Source organism: Marmota monax, unplaced genomic scaffold, assembly GCF_021218885.2.
Source record: "Marmota monax isolate L192 unplaced genomic scaffold, Marmota_monax_Labrador192_F-V1.1 WCK01_AAM20220418_F8-fsc00021, whole genome shotgun sequence".
Taxonomy (NCBI): Eukaryota; Metazoa; Chordata; class Mammalia; order Rodentia; family Sciuridae; genus Marmota; species Marmota monax.
In genome coordinates, this window is record NW_026695228.1 from 23,687,221 (window position 1) to 23,710,629 (window position 23,409).

The 23,409-nt window shown below is 40.2% G+C and overlaps 1 protein-coding gene and 1 pseudogene across 1 annotated transcript; both read left to right on the forward strand.

Moving 5' to 3' along the window:
* Nucleotides 1-7,820: 7,820 nt before the first annotated feature.
* On the forward strand, nt 7,821-8,763 carry LOC124087692 (olfactory receptor 7C2-like; annotated as a pseudogene).
* A 5,265-nt stretch (nt 8,764-14,028) lies between these two features.
* LOC124087693 (olfactory receptor 7C2-like) lies at nt 14,029-19,229 on the forward strand. The gene is made up of 2 exons (XM_046436664.1): nt 14,029-14,952; nt 19,110-19,229. The coding sequence occupies exons 1-2, from the start codon at nt 14,029-14,031 to the stop codon at nt 19,227-19,229; spliced, it is 1,044 nt and encodes a 347-aa protein (XP_046292620.1).
* The last annotated feature ends 4,180 nt before the right edge of the window (nt 19,230-23,409 follow it).

Consider the following 23,409-nt stretch of genomic DNA (forward strand, 5'->3'; position numbering starts at 1 on the left):
ACTCTAACCCCAATGCAAAAAAAAAAAGATGGCAGAGAATTTGCAAAAGAGAAAGTCAACGGCTAACAAGTCCACACATGTTTTTAACCTCACAGGTTAAGAAATAATTGCAAATTAGAGCTCTTTAACACATCCTTTTTCACCGAATAATTAATTTTTTTCATGTGAATACCCAGTGTGAAAGAAGATATTGTGAAATCTATGTCTCATGAACTGGTGTAAAAAGGTAGTATTAACAAGCATTCTCTTGGTCTGGAACTTTCTTGTCAATATGGAAACATAGTCAAATATACCCTGTCCTTAAAATTTAGCAGATACGATCCACATCTCTGCATATTCCTACACACCTAATACTCTATTTCTCTACTCATCTTAATTCTTTTTAAAGAGAAAGAGAGAGAGAGAGAGAGAGAGAGAGAGAGAGAGAGAGAGAGAATTTTTTCAATATTTGTTTTTTTAGTTTTCGGCGGACACAACATCTTTGTTTTTGTATGTGGTGCTGAGGATCGAACCCAGGCCGCACGCATGCTAGGCGAGCGTGCTACCACTTGAGCCACATCCAGAGCCCTACTCATCTTAATTTCAGAATTTCTTGGACTTAGTTCTACTTCTACTGGAAGCTCTATATGTTCCCCAAGCACTCATACAATTGAGCACTTATTACCATTATTTCATTGCTAACAATGACCCCTGCCTTGTTGGGTTCAATGTTCACTTCTTTTTTCAGCATCACTAGTAAATGTGTTAAGGATTTAAGCAACAAAGCACAGGGCTACAACTGTTCCCCAGATATGGGTTAAGCTGGTTCAGCTCTCAGCTGACTGTAGGTGAACAGTCTCAGCCTCCCTTGCCACGGGGCCTTTCCTCAAATGTGTGGCAGGCTCTCAGACTTACCTCGACAGGTGGCTCGGAGTGTGAAAATTCCTCCCTGGTGTGGGGGGAAAAGGCACACTCACACATTGCTGGTGGGACTGCAATTGGTGCACATGGAGATTCCTCAGAAAACTTGAAGTGGAACCACTATTTGACCCAGCTATCCCACTCCTTGACAAATACCCAAAGGATTTAAAATCAGCCTATTTCAGTGATGCAGCTATGTCAATGTTTATGGTAGCTCAACTAAGAATAGTCAAGCTATGGAAGCAACCTAGATCCCTTCAAATCACCACAGCTCCTACCATGGCTGATACCAGTAGCCTCTGCTGTTCTTAGTTCTTAGTATCTTTTGGCATCTTAAGAGTGGCAATACCACCAGCCATACTTTCTATGTGAATATTATCTTTTTCTTTCACCTCTAATGCATTGCCACAGATGCTTCCTGGGATTTTATGCTGTGTAGATAGTTTTAGGTGGGATGATGAAGCTGTTATCTCCTCCACGATCCTGATGATGTCCTTCCTGAATGATGTTCAAAGAAGAAAAGACTGTTCAATGATTGCATTCGAAAACCCAGTTCCACTTACAATAAAGTTCAGAGCTCCAGGGCCCTTTGGGAGTCTACCTAAGGCATTTGGCCTTCTTTTCTGATGATTTTACACATTAAAATAATGAAACATGTATCCTCACCCAGAGGTTAAAGTGGAGCCACAGACTAGGTTCCATGATCTACCACAGCCAGAGGAGGGAAGAGAGAGTGTATTGATAACAAGATAAAGGACATGGATAAAATAAGCACAGTCCAGTCCTCAAAGAACACTCCTTCCTGGTCTGTAGACCAAGAAAACACTCAGCCACATGGATCTCAAACAGAAATCTCTGCACGTTATCCTCTTTGGCTCTAAAAAAGGATTTCACAGGGTTGTTTCCTGTAATACAACTTTGTAGAGACTCATGTCTACGTGTCCTATGTGAGTGAGGAATGGCGCCCTTCCTGAGGGGAAGGAAATGGGCAATGAACCCAGGGGTACAGCATGGACCAGGCAAGTGCTCCAACTCTTGAACACCTGGGCATTGGGAGCCCCCAGTAGGTTGCACCTTCTGAGGGCCTCACCTGTTGGCTACTCCTTCATGCTCAGCACAAAGATGTGAAAGGAATGCTTAGTGTCCTACTCTTCCAATTTTGTGGAACTGATTTTTCACAATGCTTGGCATGGCCTGTAAAAGGCAGTGTCCTGGAAATTGTTAGAGATGGTCCTGACTCTCTGACTTGGAATACTGAGGACCACACAAGGGACTTGTTGTGAGCCTGTTAAGGAAGCTGTGGATTCATGCAGACCCCCACCTGCACAAGCTGCTCTCTTTATATTTCTCTAACCACACACCTGGAACCCTGTCTACACTGCACCTTTGGTAGCAAGGACAGAAGCTGTGACAGTGAGGGAGGGGGTCTAGGACAGGTGTGTGTGGGCTTTGAAACAGTGTCTGCTCTGGTCTGTGACAGACACACTCTGAATCACTTATTAAGGAGGTGCTCATGGGGAAAGACAAGGATCTGCTGAGATCAAGTTCAGGGAGAAAGCAACGCCATGAGCCAAGGGCCCCAGGGGTAAGAAAGGTATGTGACCCAGGGACGCAGAACTGGCTGCATGCAAAATTATCTTTCTAGTTTGGTTTTCTCACTTATGGAAACTCAATTGCTCAGAGAATAGAATAACAATGTAACAATTAATTTAATGAGCGTTCATGAGAATTCAACCTCCCAGGCCCTGGAAATAGTAAATATGCCCCTGATACTCTCAACCAAGCTCAGCTCTGCCAGGAATGAGAGGATTCACCAGAACCTTGAAGAGCACTCATGCCTGAGGCCACCTCCTGCATTTCCTCAGGACTGAGCTGACCCTCATCACCCAGGGAAGGAAGAGCAGGACCTCACCACCCCAAGGGCTGCTGATGTGGGAGCAGGTGGGAGGCAGCACAGCCTCACAGAAGGAGATTTGGAGGCTCAAGTGAGGACACTGTAGTGAGGAGGGGCCCTCACCCCGAGCAGTCTATGCAGTCAGCTCTCGTGTCTCTCGACTTCTGTCCCTCTCCCTCCCCTCTCATCTTATTCTCTTTTCTGGTACCCAGATCTGAGCATCTCTCACCTTCCTGATGGAACTGACCTTCTCTCAAGTGTTCCCTGCACATCTCCACCATTGTTCTGGAGCCACTAGAGGGGACTTTCTTCTCTTGTATCAGAGAAGCTTCTTTTTCTTTTATGTATGAAACTACCCCTTCATTATGTCACAGTACCTTCTTTTGTATATTGTATAGTTAACTCAAGTCCAGCCATACATCTTCTGACATCATGTTATCGAATGTTTTTTGTCTCAGTTTCAATATTCATGAAATAAGGATCATAAGAGTGTTTACTTCATAGGAATCATGTTGGGATGAAATGAAAGTAAATCAGGTGTGATAAAGTGATAATATTCTCTAACAGGAAGTGAGTGCCTACATTTGTTCATTATTATCATTGCATTATCATAACACATTTTGTTTCTGTTATATAAAAACAGCAATGATGATATAATGAATCAAGTTATATAAATCATAACACAAGGCAGGTCCTCAAGTAATTATACAGGTTAAATCTCCCATATGCTGTATGTTTGTAAGGTTCTGGTCTCCATTCTAGGTATTGTAAATTTCATTAATATTTGGCATGTTGGAGATCTATTTCCTAATAAATTCTCTGCATGTAAAAATGCAACATTTTGCCCCTTCTGCCCACATTTTATTTTTTAATAAGTTAGATGCGTAGAAAAGTTACAGAGAATACTGAGACTTCTGGGATAGAATTCAAAATGGAAATTCAGAACTAGAAAAAAGCAATATTTGCCAAAGATCTCAATGTGCTATCTGCCTCCACGCCACCTACAGTGACCTCTGCTTTTTACACACTGGCTTTGTGTGAACAGACTTAGAAAAATCACACCCAGTTACAATAGGTCTGAAGCCACCAATCTGTCATCTGCAGCCACTCTATCCTCCATAAACCACACCTTGCCTTTTCCCTGTTTCTTACTGATGCATTTTGGTTGTACATAGTTGGGATTTGTTGGTACATATTCGTACATGCACATGTATAACAACAGAATTTGGCCAAGATCATTCCCCAGTAGACACTTTGCCTTTTCCATATTCGGGTCTCTGGTGCCTTTTTCTCCATCTATTGCATTGGTTTGCATTTACAGGCTACTGACAAATGATTAGTGATAAGAAACTTAGTTTTCTTCTTTACTTAAAGAAGAATTCTGCTTCTGCTCCCACCTAAAGGTCCGGCCAGAGCATTTTTGGTGGTAAGTCTTGTAATTTTTTGGCTTTTTTCCTTGGTTGTTGATTTGTTATCTTCCATCAACTTAGGACAATTCCTAGAAATAAGTTCTACTTTGGAACAGTTACATACTTTTTTTTCCATTAATTTTATTTATTTTTTATTTGTTCTAATTATTCATACATGACAGTAGGATGCATTTTGACACATCATACATAAATGGAGTACAACTTCTCACTCTTCTGATTGTATATGATGTAGAATCACACAGCTGGGGTATGCATATATGCACATAGGTTAATAATGTCCAATTCATTCTGCTCTCCTTATGACCCATATATCCTCTGTCCTCCCTTCTCTCCCTTCTGTCTAACCCCAAGTTCATCTATTCTTCCCTAACCCCACCTGCTTACTGTGAATTAGTATATGCAACTTAGAGATGTAAGAAATATTATCTTATAAGTTTGAGCATTTCCTTACCTCTGTGTTCATTTTTCTCATTCCTAACTCTAGAAATTTCAATTCACTTTTTGTCTTTTTTTAAAAGTTTTTTTTTCTAACCTTTGTTTTAATTTTTTATTTATATATGGTACTGAAGATCGAACACAGTGCCTCACACATGCTAGGCAAGCACTCTACCACTGAGCTACAATCCCAACCCATCACTTTTTGTCTTTTTGAAGGGTTTTATTAGTGCATTGCAGTTATGCATAATATTGGGGTCATTTTACATAATCACACATGCATGGAATTTACTGCACCTTACATCACACCCGTTCCTTCCTCCTCTTGTCTCCTTTAATCCATTTCATTTGATGTCTGACTTTTTCTGGTTGTGGATGCTATAGAATTAGATCTGGAATTTGTTTTTCTATTCTAGGGTCTTTCTCCTTTTAAGTTCTCTAGCTCTGTTTTTACCTTCATTTTATGCTTCTTTCTGCTTTAGTTTTGCCTAATGTTATTTTTATTTCCAAATTTTTTAAGTTTTAAGGTTGCTATTTTTTAAGGATTGATGACATATGTATTCATTTGCAGTTTTTATATGACACACCAAGAAACAAATCCAAAAAGAAACAACGATGTCACTACTCAGGAGATCCCTGGTCATATGCTGGTGACTCTTGTAGAATTTATAAAAGGGCTATTTGATGATTTAATTTCTGCATCCCAGAAAGGCGGACCAAGTATCCTCTCATATCAGTACCTGAAATGTTACTTCCTTTCCCCATCACAGAATTTGGCATGGCTACCTTTTTTTAAAAAAGGACTTCTCACTTACTTCCATGAAAATGGAATCTTATTTTTATTACACTTTTATAAATTAATGGTAAGAATGAAAATCTTCTCAAACATTTAATTTTAATATCCCTTTAATGAATCTTTAACTCTCTCAACCTTTTACCAAGCAATACATTAATCTTAATTTATAAGTGAGATTTTATTAATGAAATATATTAACATTGACTAACCAAGTAGATTATTTTTGCAGTTTTCTACGTGGTGCCCTTTTCCCTCCAGATGATTTCAATATAAAGTTATAATTTCTGAAGTTTTTTTTTTACTTCTACAAAAATTTTTTTAGTCAGTTCCTCTACTTTTAGAGATTTTTCATGCCCATGTATATGTTTACTTTATTTTTATATTGTGTTTTCATTATGTAGCTACTTTGGTCTTTTGCTCCACATTAAAGGCTTGAAATTTATTTAGAAACATGGAGACTGCAATCAACATTATATTTAAAAAATGGCTAGTAAGTCATTACACTCTGATGAAAATTTTAAAAAGCTTCTTCAAAGTATGCAGGGATAAACAATGCATATTAATGGGATAAAAATAACATAGTTAATATTATACCATTTAATATGAGTTGAGCAACATATTATGTGGCAAAAAAAGAATTCCCTATCTTACACAAAACCTTAACAAGGATCTGGAATTAACCAAATAAAAAGGTTAGGTGTTATAAAGTGATATTATTTAGTCAAAGTAGACTTTTTTTAAAAATCATGAAATTTTTTTTAAAAGTTCATAAATTATGGACATCTCATCAACACAAAAAATACAAATGCTTTCTGAATATAATCACAATAGTGGATATGATATTGCGGACCATCATTCCTAACAGCATTAAGGCTTAAATATACTCAATATTATCAACAAGAAATGAACATGATCTACATTTTCTTTTAAAAACCATAAATATTTACCTAAAAATGGATTGAAATACATGGAGAGAAATTCTTGCTACTGATATGAGAATCTGAATGTTGTAATGATGTCATTTTTTCCCAAATTACTTTAAAACTTTAAGGAAATCTCTGATAAAATTCCAATAGTATTTTACTTCCAATGGTGCTGATTCTAACATTTATCTACAAGAATAAGCTGGAACTAGAAATCAAAATCTGATATAAATAATGCTAGGTGACTTTCCCTACTAAACTCTTAAGTACATCATGAAGATGGACAATTTTTTACAATATGGATCTGGCAGCCTGATGAATGGTCAGTTTAAGTCAATCATTTATTTGCATGTAAAAAAGAAAATACTTGATTTTTTTTAAATGGCAGAAGTCTTTTGCAGATTATTGTAAAAGAAGAAAGTATATACTTAAAATTAACCTTAACTGTCTTCTTTATAGAGAAAACTAGAAAAGTAAATGTCCAGAATGGGCAAGATTTGAAGAGCCATTTCCCCATGGTGGAATATTCTGTTGTGATTTTAAAAATATGCCTAAGACTCATGCCTATTTTTAGAAACTCTAGGATTTCTGTATTTAGAAATTCTATCATTTCTGAATGCATATAGTTTAAAGTCATAATTAAAATGAAATGGAAACTATAATAATAATAGTAGAGGCTGTTGGGGGCTCTAGCAAAAGGACCACACATGTCCACAGGATATGACATGTAGATATCACAGAAAAGCAGCACAGTAAAATAGAGAGCTTCCCATGACAGGACAACCTTCCTGGAACTAGGAGATGCTCATTCCCATGTTTATCAGGCATAACACAGCAGAGCACCTGGGGAATGAGGATTGGGTGGGGATGCAGGCAAGATCTAGAGCCCTGGTTCCCAAGCAGGAGTGGGCCTCTGTTCCTGACAGGGCTTCTTAAAACAGAGAAGGCTACTTCACACCTACAGCGTGAGGTTCAGGTATCAGGTGAGGTGTGCATGAAAATGCACTTTTCAGCAAGATTCCAGGTAATGCCCAGGTGGGTATTCTTGGGGACACCATTTGAGAACTACTGACATAGAGGAACGTCTTCATTTGTTGCTTTCGCGGTAAAAATGTTAAATGAAACTTGTCAGCAAAGAGACTCAAATGATAAGACAAAATAAATGATTTTCTGAGTTCCCAAGGTTTCAATAAAATACACTGGGAAATCCATGGGAATCCCTATTTGGAAATATATATATATATATATATATATCCAGTGATTGAACATAGAGGCACTTAACCACTGAGTCACATCCCAGGCACTTTTTTATTTTTTATTGTGAGACAGGATGTTACTAAGTTGCTGAGTCTGGCTTTCAACTTGCAGTCCTCCTATCACAGCCTCCCTAGCATCTGGCTGAAGTAAATTTGGGGTTCCTTCTGGGAAAATACACCAGCACTATGGAAAGAAGAAACCAAACAGGAGCTGGAGACTTTGTCCCCCTGGGATTCACAGATGACCGTGACCTGACTCTTTGGCCTGCTTCTGGCCATGTACCTAGTCACTGTGCTGGGGAACCTGTTCATCATCCTGGCTGTCGTCTCAGACTCTCACCTGCACACGCCCATGTACTTCTTCCTCTCCAACCTGTCCCTGGCTGACATTGGCTTCACCTCCACCACCATCCCCAAGGCTCTCAGGAACATCCAGACTCACAGCAAAGAAATCACCTTTGCAGGCTGCGTCTCACAGATATGCTTCTTTTTAGTGTTTGGATGCCAGGACAACTTGCTCCTGACACTGATGGCCTATGACCGCTTTGTGGCCATCTGTCACCCCTTGCACTACATGGCCATCATGAACCCATGGCTCTGTCTGCTCATGGCTCTGGGGTCCTGGTTGGTCAGCATCCTAGGCACTCTCCCAGACACCTTGAGTGTTTTGAGGCTGTCCTTTTGCACCAACATGGAAATCCCTTACTTCTTCTGTGATCTTCCTGAAATCCTGAAGCTCGCCTGCTCTGACACTCTCATCAACAACATAGTGGTGTACACTGTGGCCATCATCCTAGGTGTCTTCCCTCTCACTGGCATCCTCTTCTCCTACTCTCAGATTTTCTCCTCCATCCTAAGGATCTCATCAGCTGAAGGGAAGTACAAAGCCTTCTCCACCTGTGGATCTCACTTCCTTGTGGTCTCCTTGTTCTATGGCACTGACCTTGGGGTCTACCTCAGTTCTGCTGCTACACCATCCTCTGGGATGAGTCTCATGTCCTCAGTGCTCTACACCATGCTCACCCCCATGCTGAACCCTTTCATCTACAGTCTCAGGAATAGGGAAATCAAGGTGGCCCTGGGGAGAGTCTTCAGCAAGATGATGCCTCTCAGGGCACGTCTCACCTGATTCCCAGTGTGCACCATAGTGGAGACCAGACACCTCACCCCTTCCATCCAACACTGGCTACCTCTTCTTGGTGTACATCAGGGCAACTCATTCTTTGCATCTTCCTTTGGGCTCATTTCCACCTAGGGACTCTTCATTATGCAACATATTATATCACCTGTGCACTATCTACCCAATCATTGTAATTTTGCATGAATACAACTGGGCTTTTTTACTTGCAAATACTTACATTGAGCCATGGGCATTGTATTTTTATTGATACAAAATATTTGCATATGTTGATGGGGCCCTGTGTATAAAGAGTAGTGATCAAATCAAGGTAATCATCATTTCCATCCACTGAAATATTTATCATTTCTTTTACTGGGATATTTGATGCTCCTCTCTTCTGGTTTTCTAAAATTATACAATCAATTTTGTGAAATATTGTTCTCTAATGTGCTGTAGAACTTTAAAAATCATTTTTGTTATGCAACTGGATTTCACGCCCTCTACCTAACCTCCTCTTCACCATGCCTGACTTCCAAGGACCACTGTTATACTCTTGACTTGTGTGATATCAACTTCATCAGCTTCCTCACCTGAGTGAGAACTTGTAGTCCTTGCTTTCTGGTTTTTTGAGTGACATATATCCTCAGAAGTGAATGGACATGTACCTCTGGTGTTGTGAAAATGCTGTCTTGAATACTCATTTACAGGAATGTTTTCTGAAATGAGGGGAAAAAATAACTCTAAGTTTTCCCCCTTATATCAGACCTGTGCTTCCCATCATGCTGATTATATTGAATTTTCTACTTATCCTCTGTACAGAATCCTCAAATTTGAGAATTGGCTCTTTCCTAAGAAAGTTCATTGAATCTTTATCAAATGAAATAAATATTTGACAGGCAGGTAATTAAATGTAAAATAGAATATGGACCATAAAATAAAAAGTTATAAATTGAAATAAATATTTTGAATTTGAAAAGAAATTCAGAGTTACTAATGCTGATATTAATTACAACACTCAGTATGTTCTAGCACTATTTCCATGTTTTATACACATCATATCACTAGGTTTCCCAATGTCACTTTATGTGATGTATTAGTCCACTTGCATTGCTATATCAAAGTGCCAGAAACTGGGTACATTATAAACAAGTCTATTTATCTCACAGTTTGGGGTTCTATCAAGTCCTATTAGCATGACTACATCTCTGGGAGGAGGCTCTGACTTCATCCCATCTGGGTAGAGATAGCTATGCCAGGAGCCCTCCCAAGAGGGAGAGATCACATGGAGAGACCAGATCCCAGAGAGATATGGGGGAGGGACAAGTCCTTCCCTTTTATCACAGCCACTTACACAAGCTTAGTATGACATCACCAGGTGATGAAATGTTATGAGATCACATTTATGTCTGATGGAGAAGGTACCAAAACGTGCTTATTCAGGGCACAATTGTATTTTAATTTCACTTCCTCTTTGAATCTTCTATGCCACACTCAAAAGTCCTCACAAGAACAACTTATAGCAGGAAAAGTTTATTTGGGCTTGTAGTTTCAGAGGCTCAGCCCATGGTCAGCGACACTATAGCTCTGGGCTTGGGTGAGGCCAGACATCATGATGAAAGGAGGTCAAGGAGAAAAGTGACTCAGGACAGGTCACCCATGAAGCAGAGAGACCTCCACTTTCCAGGAACAAAGTATAAACCCAAGGGCACACCTGAGATTGATGGGCCATAAGTCCTTGCACAGCTTTTAAGGAGGAACCACAGACTTGGCCCTATGATCTATGACATCAGAAGGGAGAAGGGGGACTATGTGTCACAACACTCAGGACATTGCTATAAAAAGCACATATGAGTTCTCCCTAGAGCAAGCATTCCTGATACATGGACAATGAAAACAGTCACATTGTTCCCAAACAGGGGTCACTGCACATTACACTCTATGACATTCTCCATTGAATTTCTTTCTTTGAATCCAACATTAGGTTTCTACAGGCTGTTTCCTATAAAACGCTTTTGTAGTGACTGATGTCTCTGTAAGTGTGAGCAAGGGATGGTTTCATCCTGAAAGGAGGAGAATGGAAAGTAGATCCAGGAACACAGCGTGGACCAGGTGTGTGCAACCCTGGAACACATGGGCATCAGGAGCCCCGTGGTAGGCCTTCCCTTCTGGGGAGAAGCTCTCACCTGTTGAATAATGCTTCACACTAAAGAGAGTACCTAAAAATAATACTCTGTGTCCTACTGTTATAATTATCTGGAATTGTTTTTAAAATGCTTGACTTGTGGTGTGAAGATCAATGCCTTGTGAATTGTAAATGATGGTCCATACTCTCTGCACTGGAGTAATGAGGACCATGCATCCAGCTTTTGGGAAACTGAAAAGCTCTAGAGTCTACAGATTCCTTCCTGTCCAGCCAACCCACCTCTCACTGCACTTCCCTAACCAGATGCCTGGAACTTCATCTGCACTGAACTTGTGATGGTGAACATAGAAGATTTGGCAAGGTCATTGGAAGGGCAAGGTCATTGGAAGAGCTGTGTGTGGAGTTGTATGTGTCCTGTACACAGCTCCCACTTGAGGTGCAGGACTCACATGGGCTTGGATACTGCCTGCTCATGCCTGGGAGAGACCAAGGAGCTCCATCTCACATTTGAGGAAATACTCATGGGGAAGGACAATCATCAGTAGAGATCAAGTCCAGGGACAAAATGACATCATGAGGCAACAGCCCCAGGGGAAGGACAGACATAGCTGGAAAACAAGATGGTCCCAGAGGTGCAAAACTAGCATCATGCACAATTACCTTTCTAGTGTTGGATCCTCAGTCATGGAAACTCAATTGCTCAGAGAATAGACAACAACGTAACAATTAATTTAATGAGCATTCATGAGAATTCAACCTCCCAGGCCTGGAAATAGTAAATATGCCCCATGATCCTCTCATCCACAGCTGAGCTCTGCCAGGAATGAATGACTTCACCTGGACGTTGAAGAGCACCGATGCCTGACCAAGTGTCCACCACTCGTAGCTGTGTCTTTCTCATGGTGGAATTTTGCAGTTACTGTTTTTAACAACTACTTCTTAGAGAAAATGGCATCTTATATACATTCCCCTTTCAGAGATTAATGGTAAGAATGAAAATCTCAAGAATTTAATACTCTTTGTACATTTCCTTTCATGAATCTTTAATATTATCTGCCCTTTTCTAAGAAATGCATTAGTCTTTCTATAATTTATCACTAAGACTTTATAAATCTAAGATACTAACTTTAACTAACCAGGTTATTTTTAAGTCCTAACTATCTGCATGTCACTTTTTCTCCTTCAGATGTTTTCAATCAAATCACTGAACTTTACTTTTCTTATTTGTACCAAAAAAAAAAATTAACTCAGAAATGCTTCCACTTTCCATGGTAATGTGTGTCCCTGTATAAATTTATATTATGTATATACTTATGATTTCTTAAGTTAGCTGCTATAGTTTCTTGTTCCACATCAAATATTTGAAATTTATTTGAGGATATACAGATTGGATTTAAGATTATGTTTTCAAAATAGTTAATTAACCATGACACATTTATTGATGACTTTAAAGAGTCTCTCTAAATAATACAGGAATTTTAAAAATGCTTGTTAATGAAATTAAAATTACACATTGAATATGAACGCTTGAATATGAGAATGAGCATCATATTAGAAGACAAAACTCTAGTGTTATGCCCTTAAAAGAAAGGAAAAAATAGAAGACTTTCATATCTTACCAAAAAAAAAAAAAAAAAAAAAAAACCTTTACAAGGATCTGGATTTTGGATACAAAATAATGAAACTGAAATGAGAGATAACATGTTACAAATTAACATCACTTAGTCAAAGGAGACTTTTAGAAAACATCATAAATTAATGCTAAAATGCCAAGAAATTGCATGACACTTCATCGATGAAGAAAAATAAAAAGATCTCTGCATATAATAGCAATGGTGGAGATATAATGTGGGGAATAATCATTCTTAACAATGTTAAATCAAAACTACCCTCAATATTATTAATAAGAAATGGACATAATCTAATTTTGTTTAGAAGAAAAGTTTGCTCATAAAACAATGGAAATATCTAGAGGTCAATTGTTGGAATGATAATCTGAACATAGTATGATGTCATTTATTTCTAGATTAATTTATAAATTTGAGGGGATTTCTAATGAAATCCCAGCCACATTGCTCTTACAACAGAGCTTAGTCATTCTTAAATTCACCTTTGAGTATAATCTGGTAAGAGGAATAAAATTACAGTAGAAACAATACTAAATGACTTGCCATACTCCCTCTCCATTAGGAAGAGAGACACACTTTTTTTAACATGGGGCCAAAGATCTCACAACCTGATAAATGGTCATTTTTAATCATTTATTTATAAGAATGTGACTAAGATTATATCTGAATTTTTAAAAACTGACAGAGGCCATTTACATCTTAAGAGAAGGAAGTATAAAATTAAAATTAATCCAAACTGTATTTGTCATAAAGAAAACTGAGAAAGAATGGGCAGGATTTGAAGAGCCATTTCCAAGTGGTGGAATAATTGGATGTGATGAGAATCAGATGATGGAAAATATCCATAAGATTCACATTTCTATTTAGAAACGCTAGGATTTCTTTATTTAGAAAAACCCTTGTTGGTTGGATTTATAAAAAACAAAAAAGTGGTAATTCAGAGGAAATGGAAACAAGGCTTAATGATAGCAATGCTTTTTATATGTGTTAATAGAAGGGCCACCAAAGGTCGGGATACACACCTAGAAATTCCAGAAAAGCAGCACAGTAAAACAACAAGCCTCCAATGCCTCACAGACCTGCCTGGAGCTAGGGCGTTCTCATTCCCATGTGCCTGTGGCAGAACACTCCAGAGCAGCCAGCAGGGGTGCTGGGGAGGGAGGATGCTTAGGGAGGCTCAGGCACTGCAGCCTCAGTCCTCCTATGGCTGTGAGCCTCCAAATCCCCAGGGGGCTTGTTAAAACACAGAGTGAAAGAGAATATGCACATATGCAGCAAGTTCCTAAGTGATGCCCATTGGGAAACCAATGACCTAGAGCCAGTTTCATCAAGTAACAATGATAACTACAATTTGTCAGCAAAGAGACCCGATGATAAGACAAAACAAATGATTTCTTGAGTTCCCAAGGTGTCAATAATAGACATTGGGTTCATCCTGGGGAATCCCTATTTGGAGTGAATTCAGAGTTCCTTCTCTTCCTCCTGGGAAAACACACCAGCACCATGGAAAGAGGAAACCAAACAGGAGCTGAAAACTTCATCCTCCTGGGATTCACAGATGACCCTGACCTGCAGTCCCTCTTCTTTGGCCTGCTTCTGGCCATGTACCTGGTCACTGTGCTGGGGAACCTGCTCATCATCCTGGCTGTCATCTCAGACTCCCACCTGCACACGCCCATGTACTTCTTCCTCTCCAACCTGTCCCTGGCTGACATTGGCTTCACCTCCACCACCATCCCCAAGGCTCTCAGGAACATCCACATTCACAGCAAACTGATCACCTTTGCCAGCTGCATCTCCCAGATTTATTTTTTTGTTTTGTTTGGATGCCAGGAAAACTTGCTCCTGACAGTGATGGCCTATGACCGCTTTGTGGCCATCTGTCACCCCCTGCACTATGTGGACATCATGAACCCACGGCTCTGTCTGCTCATGGCTCTGGGGTCTTTGTTGGTCAGTGTCCTGGGTGCCCTGCCTGGGCCCTTGAGCATCTTGAGGCTCTCGTTTTGCACCAACATAGAAATCCCTCACTTCTTCTGTGATCTTCCTGCAGTCCTCAAGCTCGCCTGCTCTGACACACTCATCAGTCACATAGTGCTGTACTCCGAGACCATCGTCCTGGGTGTCTTCCCTCTCAGTGGCATCCTCCTCTCCTATTCTCAGATTTTCTCCTCCATCCTGAGAATCTCGTCAGACAGAGGCAAGTACAAAGCCTTCTCCACCTGTGGGTCTCACCTCCTGGTGGTCTCCTTGTTCTATGTCACTGGCCTTGGGGTCTACCTCAGTTCTGTAGCCACATTGTCTTCTAGGATAACTCTGATGGCCTCAGTGATGTACACCATGGTCACCCCCATGCTGAACCCTTTCATCTACAGTCTAAGGAACAGGGACATCAAGGTGGCCCTGGGGAGAGTCCTCAGCAAGATGGTTCCTCACAGAGAAAGGGTCCATGCACATCTCTCCTGAGTCACAGTGTGCACCATATTGGAGACCAGAGACCTCACCCCTTCCATCTAGCTGTGGCTACCTGTGCTTGGTGCACTTCAAGGCAAAAACTCATTCTTTGCATCTTCCTTTGGGATTTTCCTGCCCTAGGAATTGCTCAATATGTTCTATAGTGTACCACCTTTTTTTTTACTAACTACACAGTCATTTTAACTTTGTATGAACTCAACTGAGCATTTTCTGTCATCAGCAATATTTATTTGTTTTTTTCATTTATGTATGTATCTTATTGATTGGGAATAATGGCACATATTGATGAGGTACTCTGTCATGATCAGTACATGTGCCCATGAATAATGATAAAAAAGAGGGTCATTAACATTTCCATCTTCTTAACTTCATTGTTTTGTTTTATTGTCAAGATGTGGACTCTTTTCCTTTAGCTTTTTGTAAAATGTATACTAAATTATTGTGAACTATTGTCGCCCCACTGTTATGTGGAACATTAGAACATTCTTCTCTTGTGTAACTGGATTTTATCCTCTTTCTTGGGCCTCTATCCCACTATCCCCCCTACTCTTTGTAACTCCGGGAAACTATGGTTATGAAATCTTTTTGTTAGCTGAACATCTGAGCAAGAATGTGCTGTGCTTGTCTTCCTGGATTTCTTTATTTTTTTTCTGTTATGGTGATAGAACCCAGGAGTTGACACATGCTAGGCCAATGCTGCTCCATGGAACAACATCCTCAATCCCTTTTTTTGGAGACCAGCTCTCACTAAGCTGCCCACACTGGCCTTGAACTTGTGAACCTCCTGCCTCAGCCTCCTAAGTAGGTGGGATTGCAGGCATATGCCTCCATGCCTGGGCCTGTTGTGGGCTTATTTATGAATCAAATCTTCTGTGTCAGCTATATATGCTCAGCAGTGATGGGGTGTGTAACTATGGTATTGTAAAAATGTTGTCTGGCATCTCCTTTACATTTCTGAAGTGATGCAAATAAACTTAACTCAAAGATTTTCTCTTCCTTTTGGTCAAATCAATATTATTGAATTTATGGACTCATGCAAAATATGGACTCATAAAATATCAAAGCTGTATCTTTTCCACCTTTCCAACTACAGTGCCTAGTATGGTTCCCATTTATTTCTTTGTTTGTTTGTTTATTTATTTATTGTAGTTGTAGATTGGATGCCTTCATTTGATTTGTTTTAGTTTTATGTTTGTTTGTTTTGGTACTCAGGATTGAACTCAGGGGCACTCAACAACTGAGCCACATCCCCAATCCTATTTTGTATTTTATTTAGAGGCAGCGTCTTGCTGAGTTTCTCAGGACCTCACTTTTGCTGAGGTTGGCTTTGAACTGTGATCCTCATGCCTCAGCCTCCCAGTGGCTGGAATTACAGGCCTGCACCACCACCCGCAGCTCTATCCATTTACTTTTTTATGTGGTTCTCAGGATTGAACCCCATGTCCCACAAGTGCTAGCCAACTGCTCTTCCACTAAGCTACAGTCCCAGGGCCCAGTATGGTTCTTGGTAAGTAATTTATGCTCAGTAAATATTTGTCCAATGAAGTGGAAGTCAGATGTGTGGCCAGCAAGGGGCCAAAAGGTCACCTTGCAGGGCACAACTGCCTTCTACTTTCACTTCCTTTGATGGTGGACACTTTCCTGTAGCTGTGATCCTTCTTCATTCCTGCTTTATTGAAGTTTAACTGACAACGTTGCACACATTCAGGTGACGGTGTGATCACTTGACGGACTCAAGCATCGTTTCATAATTTCCTGACCTTTATTCCTTGTCTATTTTGGCTCACCTTCTTGGATCACATATATTAAATATTGCCATTTTAATTCGTTAAAAAATTTTCTACATTGCTATGTTCTAAATATGTTCCCTAGGGCTCCAGGTTTTTTCCCATTTCTTTCTATTCCATCTGGGTTTATGCTCCAAGGGTTCATGGGTACTTTCTCCTGAGAGCCTGCTTCTGAGAGTCTCTGCATTGTGATTCTGGGGCTCAGCCACGATGCTGTATGAGGCCATCGACTCTTTTGTCTTGAACCAATTTATGGCCATTTTGTGCCATTGCTCTATGGGGTTGGTTTTTGTGTTGGTGAGAATGATCCAGACTAGGAATGCTGGCAACCTTGCAGCAGTGATTTGTGAGCCACATATACCATGACATCATCTCTCGTGCCAGATATTTGTGGGAAAATATGAATTGAATAGTTGAAATGAGGGTGCTGAAGAACCTCACTCAGCCAGGACTTCCTCACTCCACACACTGAAAGTACTTATCCATTTTCTCATCAGCTAATTTCCATATTACAATTTTTCTGTGAGAGACCTTTCTTTCCTTCCTTAAGTAAAGGGAATTTGGGCAGTTTTTATTCCAGGTTTTTTTTTTTTGTTTTGTTTTGTTTTTGCATGGCTTCAAAAAAGAATGTTTTTTTTCCTACCCACTTCCTGTTTGCCTTTTTAAAAATGTTCATATACATGTATCTATGGGGAATTGTGAACAGTGATGTGCTTTGTGTGGTAAACTCTGCCAGTGGCTGGGATGTAGCTCAGTGACAGAGGGAACTCTCAGCAGGTTCAGGCCCCATCCTGACACATACCTATCAGTGAGCTAAATACAGCTCCCTCATTGGTTTTTAATTTTCCTATTTTTTCTGACGAGCTATTATATTAATATTATTCACTGCAAACCAGTGAGAGTAGTCCTTGTGGCAGAGGTAACAGATAGAGTATCCCAATGCTTGCTCCACTCATGGAGTCCCACCTCTACATACACTTGTACTTCTTTTTCTCCAACCTGTGCTTTTTCTGACATGTTTTGATTCCATTACCTTGAAAGATGTTGGTGAGTATAGACACACAGAGCAAAGTCATTGATGGGAAGGTCACAGCACCCACAGGTACTTTCCCAAAGACTTTTCAGGGTTGTTCAACTTTCTACTGATTGTGAGTTAGTTCTCATGCTGTGAGTTTTGGTAAATTGTGTCTTTTAAAGATTTGGTTCTTGTCTTTTGTTACCTGGCCCCTGTTCTTTGCAAGTGTTCTCAGCTCTCTTTATGCTAGGTGAGACAAGAAGCTGGATATTTCTGATTTTTCTTTCCCCAAATTGGGTAAGACTCTGGTAAATGTGTCGCACAGAGATTTAGAATTTATTTATGAGAACGACTGGTATATTGACCAAAGTTTGCTTTCTTTTGATATTTTAATTGTCATCTAATAATTGTACATTTTTATGAAGCACAATGTGGTAAGTAATTCAATGCATGCATAAAAGGTATACTAACCCACTTGGGATAATTGGCCAATTGAGTTCCTCTAACATTTACCATTTCTTCTGTTGAGCATGTTTCAACTTCTCCCTTCTAATGTTTTAGAAAATACATAGTGAACAATTATAAACTATTATCACCTTGCTTGCTCCAGAAGACTAGAATTTTCTCCTGTCTGACCCATTATTCAACCTCCCTCCTCCTTGCCTGTCAGCTAATCAGGGTCTCTATGCCACACTCTGCTTCTGTGATAGCAAAGGACGTTTCTTTTTCCAGCAGATTCTCTATTCCCAAGAGACGGGGTTAAGGTCAGGAGAATTCATCCTGTTACTCCCTCTCAGGCCCTCTTTCGCCTTCCAGAGATTTAACCCCATGACGCCCTGAACGGAAGTTCTCTCCCAAGACTCCCTCAGGAACCCCCTTTCTTCTCTTTTTCTACAGGGTTGACTCCTTTAGTTTCCTCACCTAAGTGACATCATGCAGTGTTGGTCTTTCTGTGCCTGCTTATTTCCCTGCAGAGTGTCCCCCGTGTGTCCTTTCACATTTTGTACTTGACAGCTGTCTCTTCTTTCTGAAGGCTGTGAAATATTCCAGTGTGTATAGATGCCTCTTTTTTGTTGTTGTGCACTAAAATTATACATGATATTGGGATATGTTAGGACATATTCAGATATGCATGGAACCTGATCCAATCAAGTTTATTCCCAGTACCATCCTTTTCCCTCCTGCCTACCTTCCCTCATGTGCTATTCTACTCTGCTGATCTCTCTTCTAGTTTGGTTTCTATTGTATAACCAAATATAAGTGATTCACTGTGAGTTTCCATTCCAGGTAAGAAGGGAGATGGGGAGATGGTTGTAGGGGAAATCCCTCGTGCTCCTTGCCAAGGCTCAACAGGGCAGGATTCAAGTTATTTCTCAAGTCGTCCTTTGCTCATGAGCACTGAAGAGAGTTTAGGACATAAAAGATGAAATGAAAATGAAGGTACAGTAAATGTTCACGCAGTTCACTCACGTGCACATTAATGTTTACAACAAAAGTTGTATTAGGTGAGTTATTTTTTTTTAATGTCAAGGTATAGAGGCATGTTTTTCATCAGCACCATGAATTTTTAAGCATCTCTGATTTAGAATCCCAGTCCTACCCTCACCTTTACCCAACAGATTATGTATTCAATTTTGAATTTATTTTATGAATTTAAGAAGTTTAATTGAGTGGTGATCATGTTCCAGGCAATATCTACTGAATCATGGACCAAGACTAAGAAAGCAAGTATTCCTAAGACCTCAATAGGAGAAATAATACAAGCACATATAAGGAGGGGAAGAAATAATCATGTGGCAAGCCAAATGGTAACAGTTACTATTAAGGGCAAAAAGCAACTGTGAATGAGAAGGTCAAGAGGGAGTCTGATTTTACACAGGGTGTCCAGGCACGACAGGCCAATAAGTGGCATTTGAAAAGAGACCTCCAGGAAGACAGGATGGGAGCTACCATCTGCAGAAGCCTGTGCCTGGCTGGAGGTATAGCCAGTGCAAAGGCCCTGAGGAAGGTGCCTGATGCAAATGTTCAAATTCCCCAAGTGCAAAGAGAGGGTGACATGAGCTGGTATCAGAGAAGAATGAAGAACAAAGCAGCCTCCCACTTGCTGCAGGTTCAAGAGGCCAGGAGCTTCTGTACAGGTGTTCCTGCCTTGGCCTTTAATTAAGTTGATTGACAAGGTATCTGTGTGGATTGAAATGTAATCCTGGTTTATTTATTTCTCAGGGTCTCACTGAGTTGAGGTGCAAGTGGCTGGCTTTGAACTATGATCTCCTGCCTCAGCCTCCCAAGCCACTGGGATTAGAGGCATAGGCCACCATGCCTAGGTCAGATGGAATATTCATTTAGAGAAAAGTGTGAAGGGAATAATACTTCACAAGTTCAAAAAAGGAAATACACAAAGAACAAAAAAATGAACATTTTTATATGAAATATTAGAAGGGAATTTTTTTTCGGTGACATTCAATATTGATTTCATTGACGGCTTTTTAATTTTTTATTGCATTTTTACAACACAGATTACACACACTTAGGATGTATGACTTGAAGTTTCTCTACATGTATACATTGTGTCCTGATGTTCTGACCTCTGGAGTATAAAGTGACTTTGGGAATATATTAAATCCAGGTCCCCCTTTTCTGAAACCTGCTCTCACCTTTATAGGCAGACACACACTCCACATAAACAATTTATAAGAGGATGTAATTTCTTTATCAGACACATAGATCTATCTTTTTATAACAAGAGGACTCCTTTTCCACTTAATTTGCAGGGTCTTTTTGATGAGAAAATTTATACAATTTTGATGAAGTCCAGTTTTTCCTTTTTAAAAATAATTTTTCTTTCTATGGATCAGTACTTTAGATCACAAGAACCACTTGAGCTCAGAAAGTAATAGAGATGGTTCCTCAACTTACTTTTCTTTTCACTGAAGGATGATGGTAATGTGATGGCATTGAGTAGAAATGTTTCATTGAATTTTGAATTTTTACCTTTTCCCAGGCCAGCACTTTGTGGCCCCGGGCCAAGTAGCGCCCAGTCAGACACATGGTCAGCACGACCAACACAGATCCCCTACAGCATAATCAGCCATGGTGTTCGGTGGGTTGGGTGTGTAAATCCATGTGTGACTTATTGTTTTAGTCAGCTATTTTACTGCTGTGACTAATTGTAGAAGAGGAAAAGTTTACATGACGGCTCACGGTTTCAGAGATCTTGGTCCATACAAGGCCAGCTCCATTCCTTGGCCCTGGAGGTGAGGCTGAACATCATCATGGAGCATGTGGCAGAGGGAAGGAGCTCACATGGTGACCAGGAGGCAGAGAGAGAGACTCCACTCCTCAGTTACAAATATATACCCAAAGCCATGCCCCCAAATCCCACCTCCTCCATCCACACCCCATCACTTCAGTTACCACTCAGTTAATCCCTATCAGGGGATTAAATCACTGATTGGGTTAAGACTCTTACCACCCAATCATTTCTCCTCTGAACCTTCTTGCACTGTCTCACAGGTGAGCTTTTGGGGGACACCTCACATCCAAACCATAGGACACCTATGATATTTGCAATTTATGATGGTTAATGGGAGAATCAGCTGGATACAGTAGCCAAAAGAGAAATCACTGACCTTCCCTGAGAAGGTGTGTTTCTGCTGTTTCTGTGATCCTGCATTTTACATACACATGATTGTTTTGCTGATCAGGAGCCAGGCCCCTCCCACATGTCTGGCTGCTCTGGTACAACTGAGCTGTCACTTTGGCTCAGGCTGCCTTCGTGACACCCTGTGGCTACATCGGACATCCCACAACACCCCAACAGACTAGAAAAGCTTGGGATGTCCCACCACTGACCCTCTCAGATGTCTCTGTCTACAGCCTCTCTGGATGACTCCTCCCATTTGCAGCCGCTTCACCTCTCCTCACTCCAATCCAGAGAACTGCCTTCCCTACCCGTGAGCAGAAAATCTGGGTTGAGCCAGCTAGACACTGTGCCTATGCATGAGCCTGACCTTTTTATCTATACAACTGACCTTCCTCTAGCATTACTGGGTCAGTGCATGTATAACTTCCCCTTATGCTGCAGCATGGGTTCTAAAAGAGATTCTTTCAGATGGTTCATTTTGCTTAGTAATTATATCTGTCTCAAGTAAAGTAAAAAAAAGAAGTTTGCTGTAAGATCAAGTGGCACAAAAGACTGCTCACACTCCAACAAGCTAATAATACTAAGAGCAGCTAGTAGTAGCCAGTGAGCAACATAGAACTCCTTTGAATTGCCAAGAGCTGCTTCCTCCAGCCACTAGGGAGCAATGAGGGGATTTGCTACCTGAGAGCTGCTGGTGTTCAAAGCTCAGAGCTGCTAACACTAAGAGAGCTGCTTTTTGCCTCTGTCATTTCTCTCTAAATTGAACAAAAGAACCCTCAACCAATTGGTAACACCAATAATTAGTATTAATTGCATTTTATAGGCTTTTAAATAAATCATTAGAGAACAGAAGATAGTGACCATGATTGCATTTAAAAATGTATTCAAAGCCTTAATCTTTAACTTTTTAAATAAATTATAACTTTAATTGTATATATTTATGGGATAGAGTGTGTAATTTAGTACATGTATTCAGTATGTACTTGTCATTCAGAGTGTTTAATATTTTAATCTCCTTCAAAGTTTTTAAGTTTTGACTAAAATATTGAAGTTGTCCATATTAGGTGTGGTCTGATATTTCAATACATGCATATATTATGTACTGAACAAGTCAGGGTAATTAAAATGTGTTTGGAGTCCCCAAGCTGCTCACTTCTAGTTGTACATAAATTTTATATGTTAGGATATTGAGGACAATAGTCACCAGACTGTGCTGTAGGAAACGTGGACTTTTGGTACTGATTATCCACCTTCTCTACCCATCTTCACAGTTAATTTTTAATTCGCATTTGCATGACACCCAGCGATGCAGACTAGAACAAGCTTGTAACTGCGGTGTCCAGCTGGCTGGTAGTAAACAATTAAATATTTTTTAACACAATAAAAGGGTGGTATGGTTCATGTTTTCTCTCATAACAAACAGTGCCTCAAATTCCCATGCTTTCATATGAAGAAAGAGGAGTCCCAGTGACATTGCATGGGGCTTCAGGGCACGTTGCCCTGTCCTGTGTTCTTTGCTCCACAGGTGGCATCAGTCTGGGAATGGGGCCACAAAAACAGCCCTTATGTGAGAGGTGCCCACTCTCCTAACAAGGGAAGAAAGGAGAAGCAGTAGAATCTCATAAGCCTCTTACAACTTCTTTTTTTCTTTATTTTTTTGCAACTTCTTAATCTCTGAGCACATCATATCAGCACATGTTCTATCACCTAAAGCAGGTGCTTTGTTTTGTTAGTCAGGGTTGTCCAGAGAAAAATAACAAAGACGAGACAAGAGAGGGACTCACAGGATGATAGTTAGAGATGCAGATATTAGATAGAAGATTGACCCACAAAATCACAAAGGCTGAGTATTTCCACGACTCTCTGTGAACTGGGGGCCAGAAGAGCCAATCTTGTGACTCTACCCAAGAAGGTGAAAGCTGCAGAGCCATGGAGGTCAAGGGTGCAGCCCCTGGTCCAAATAA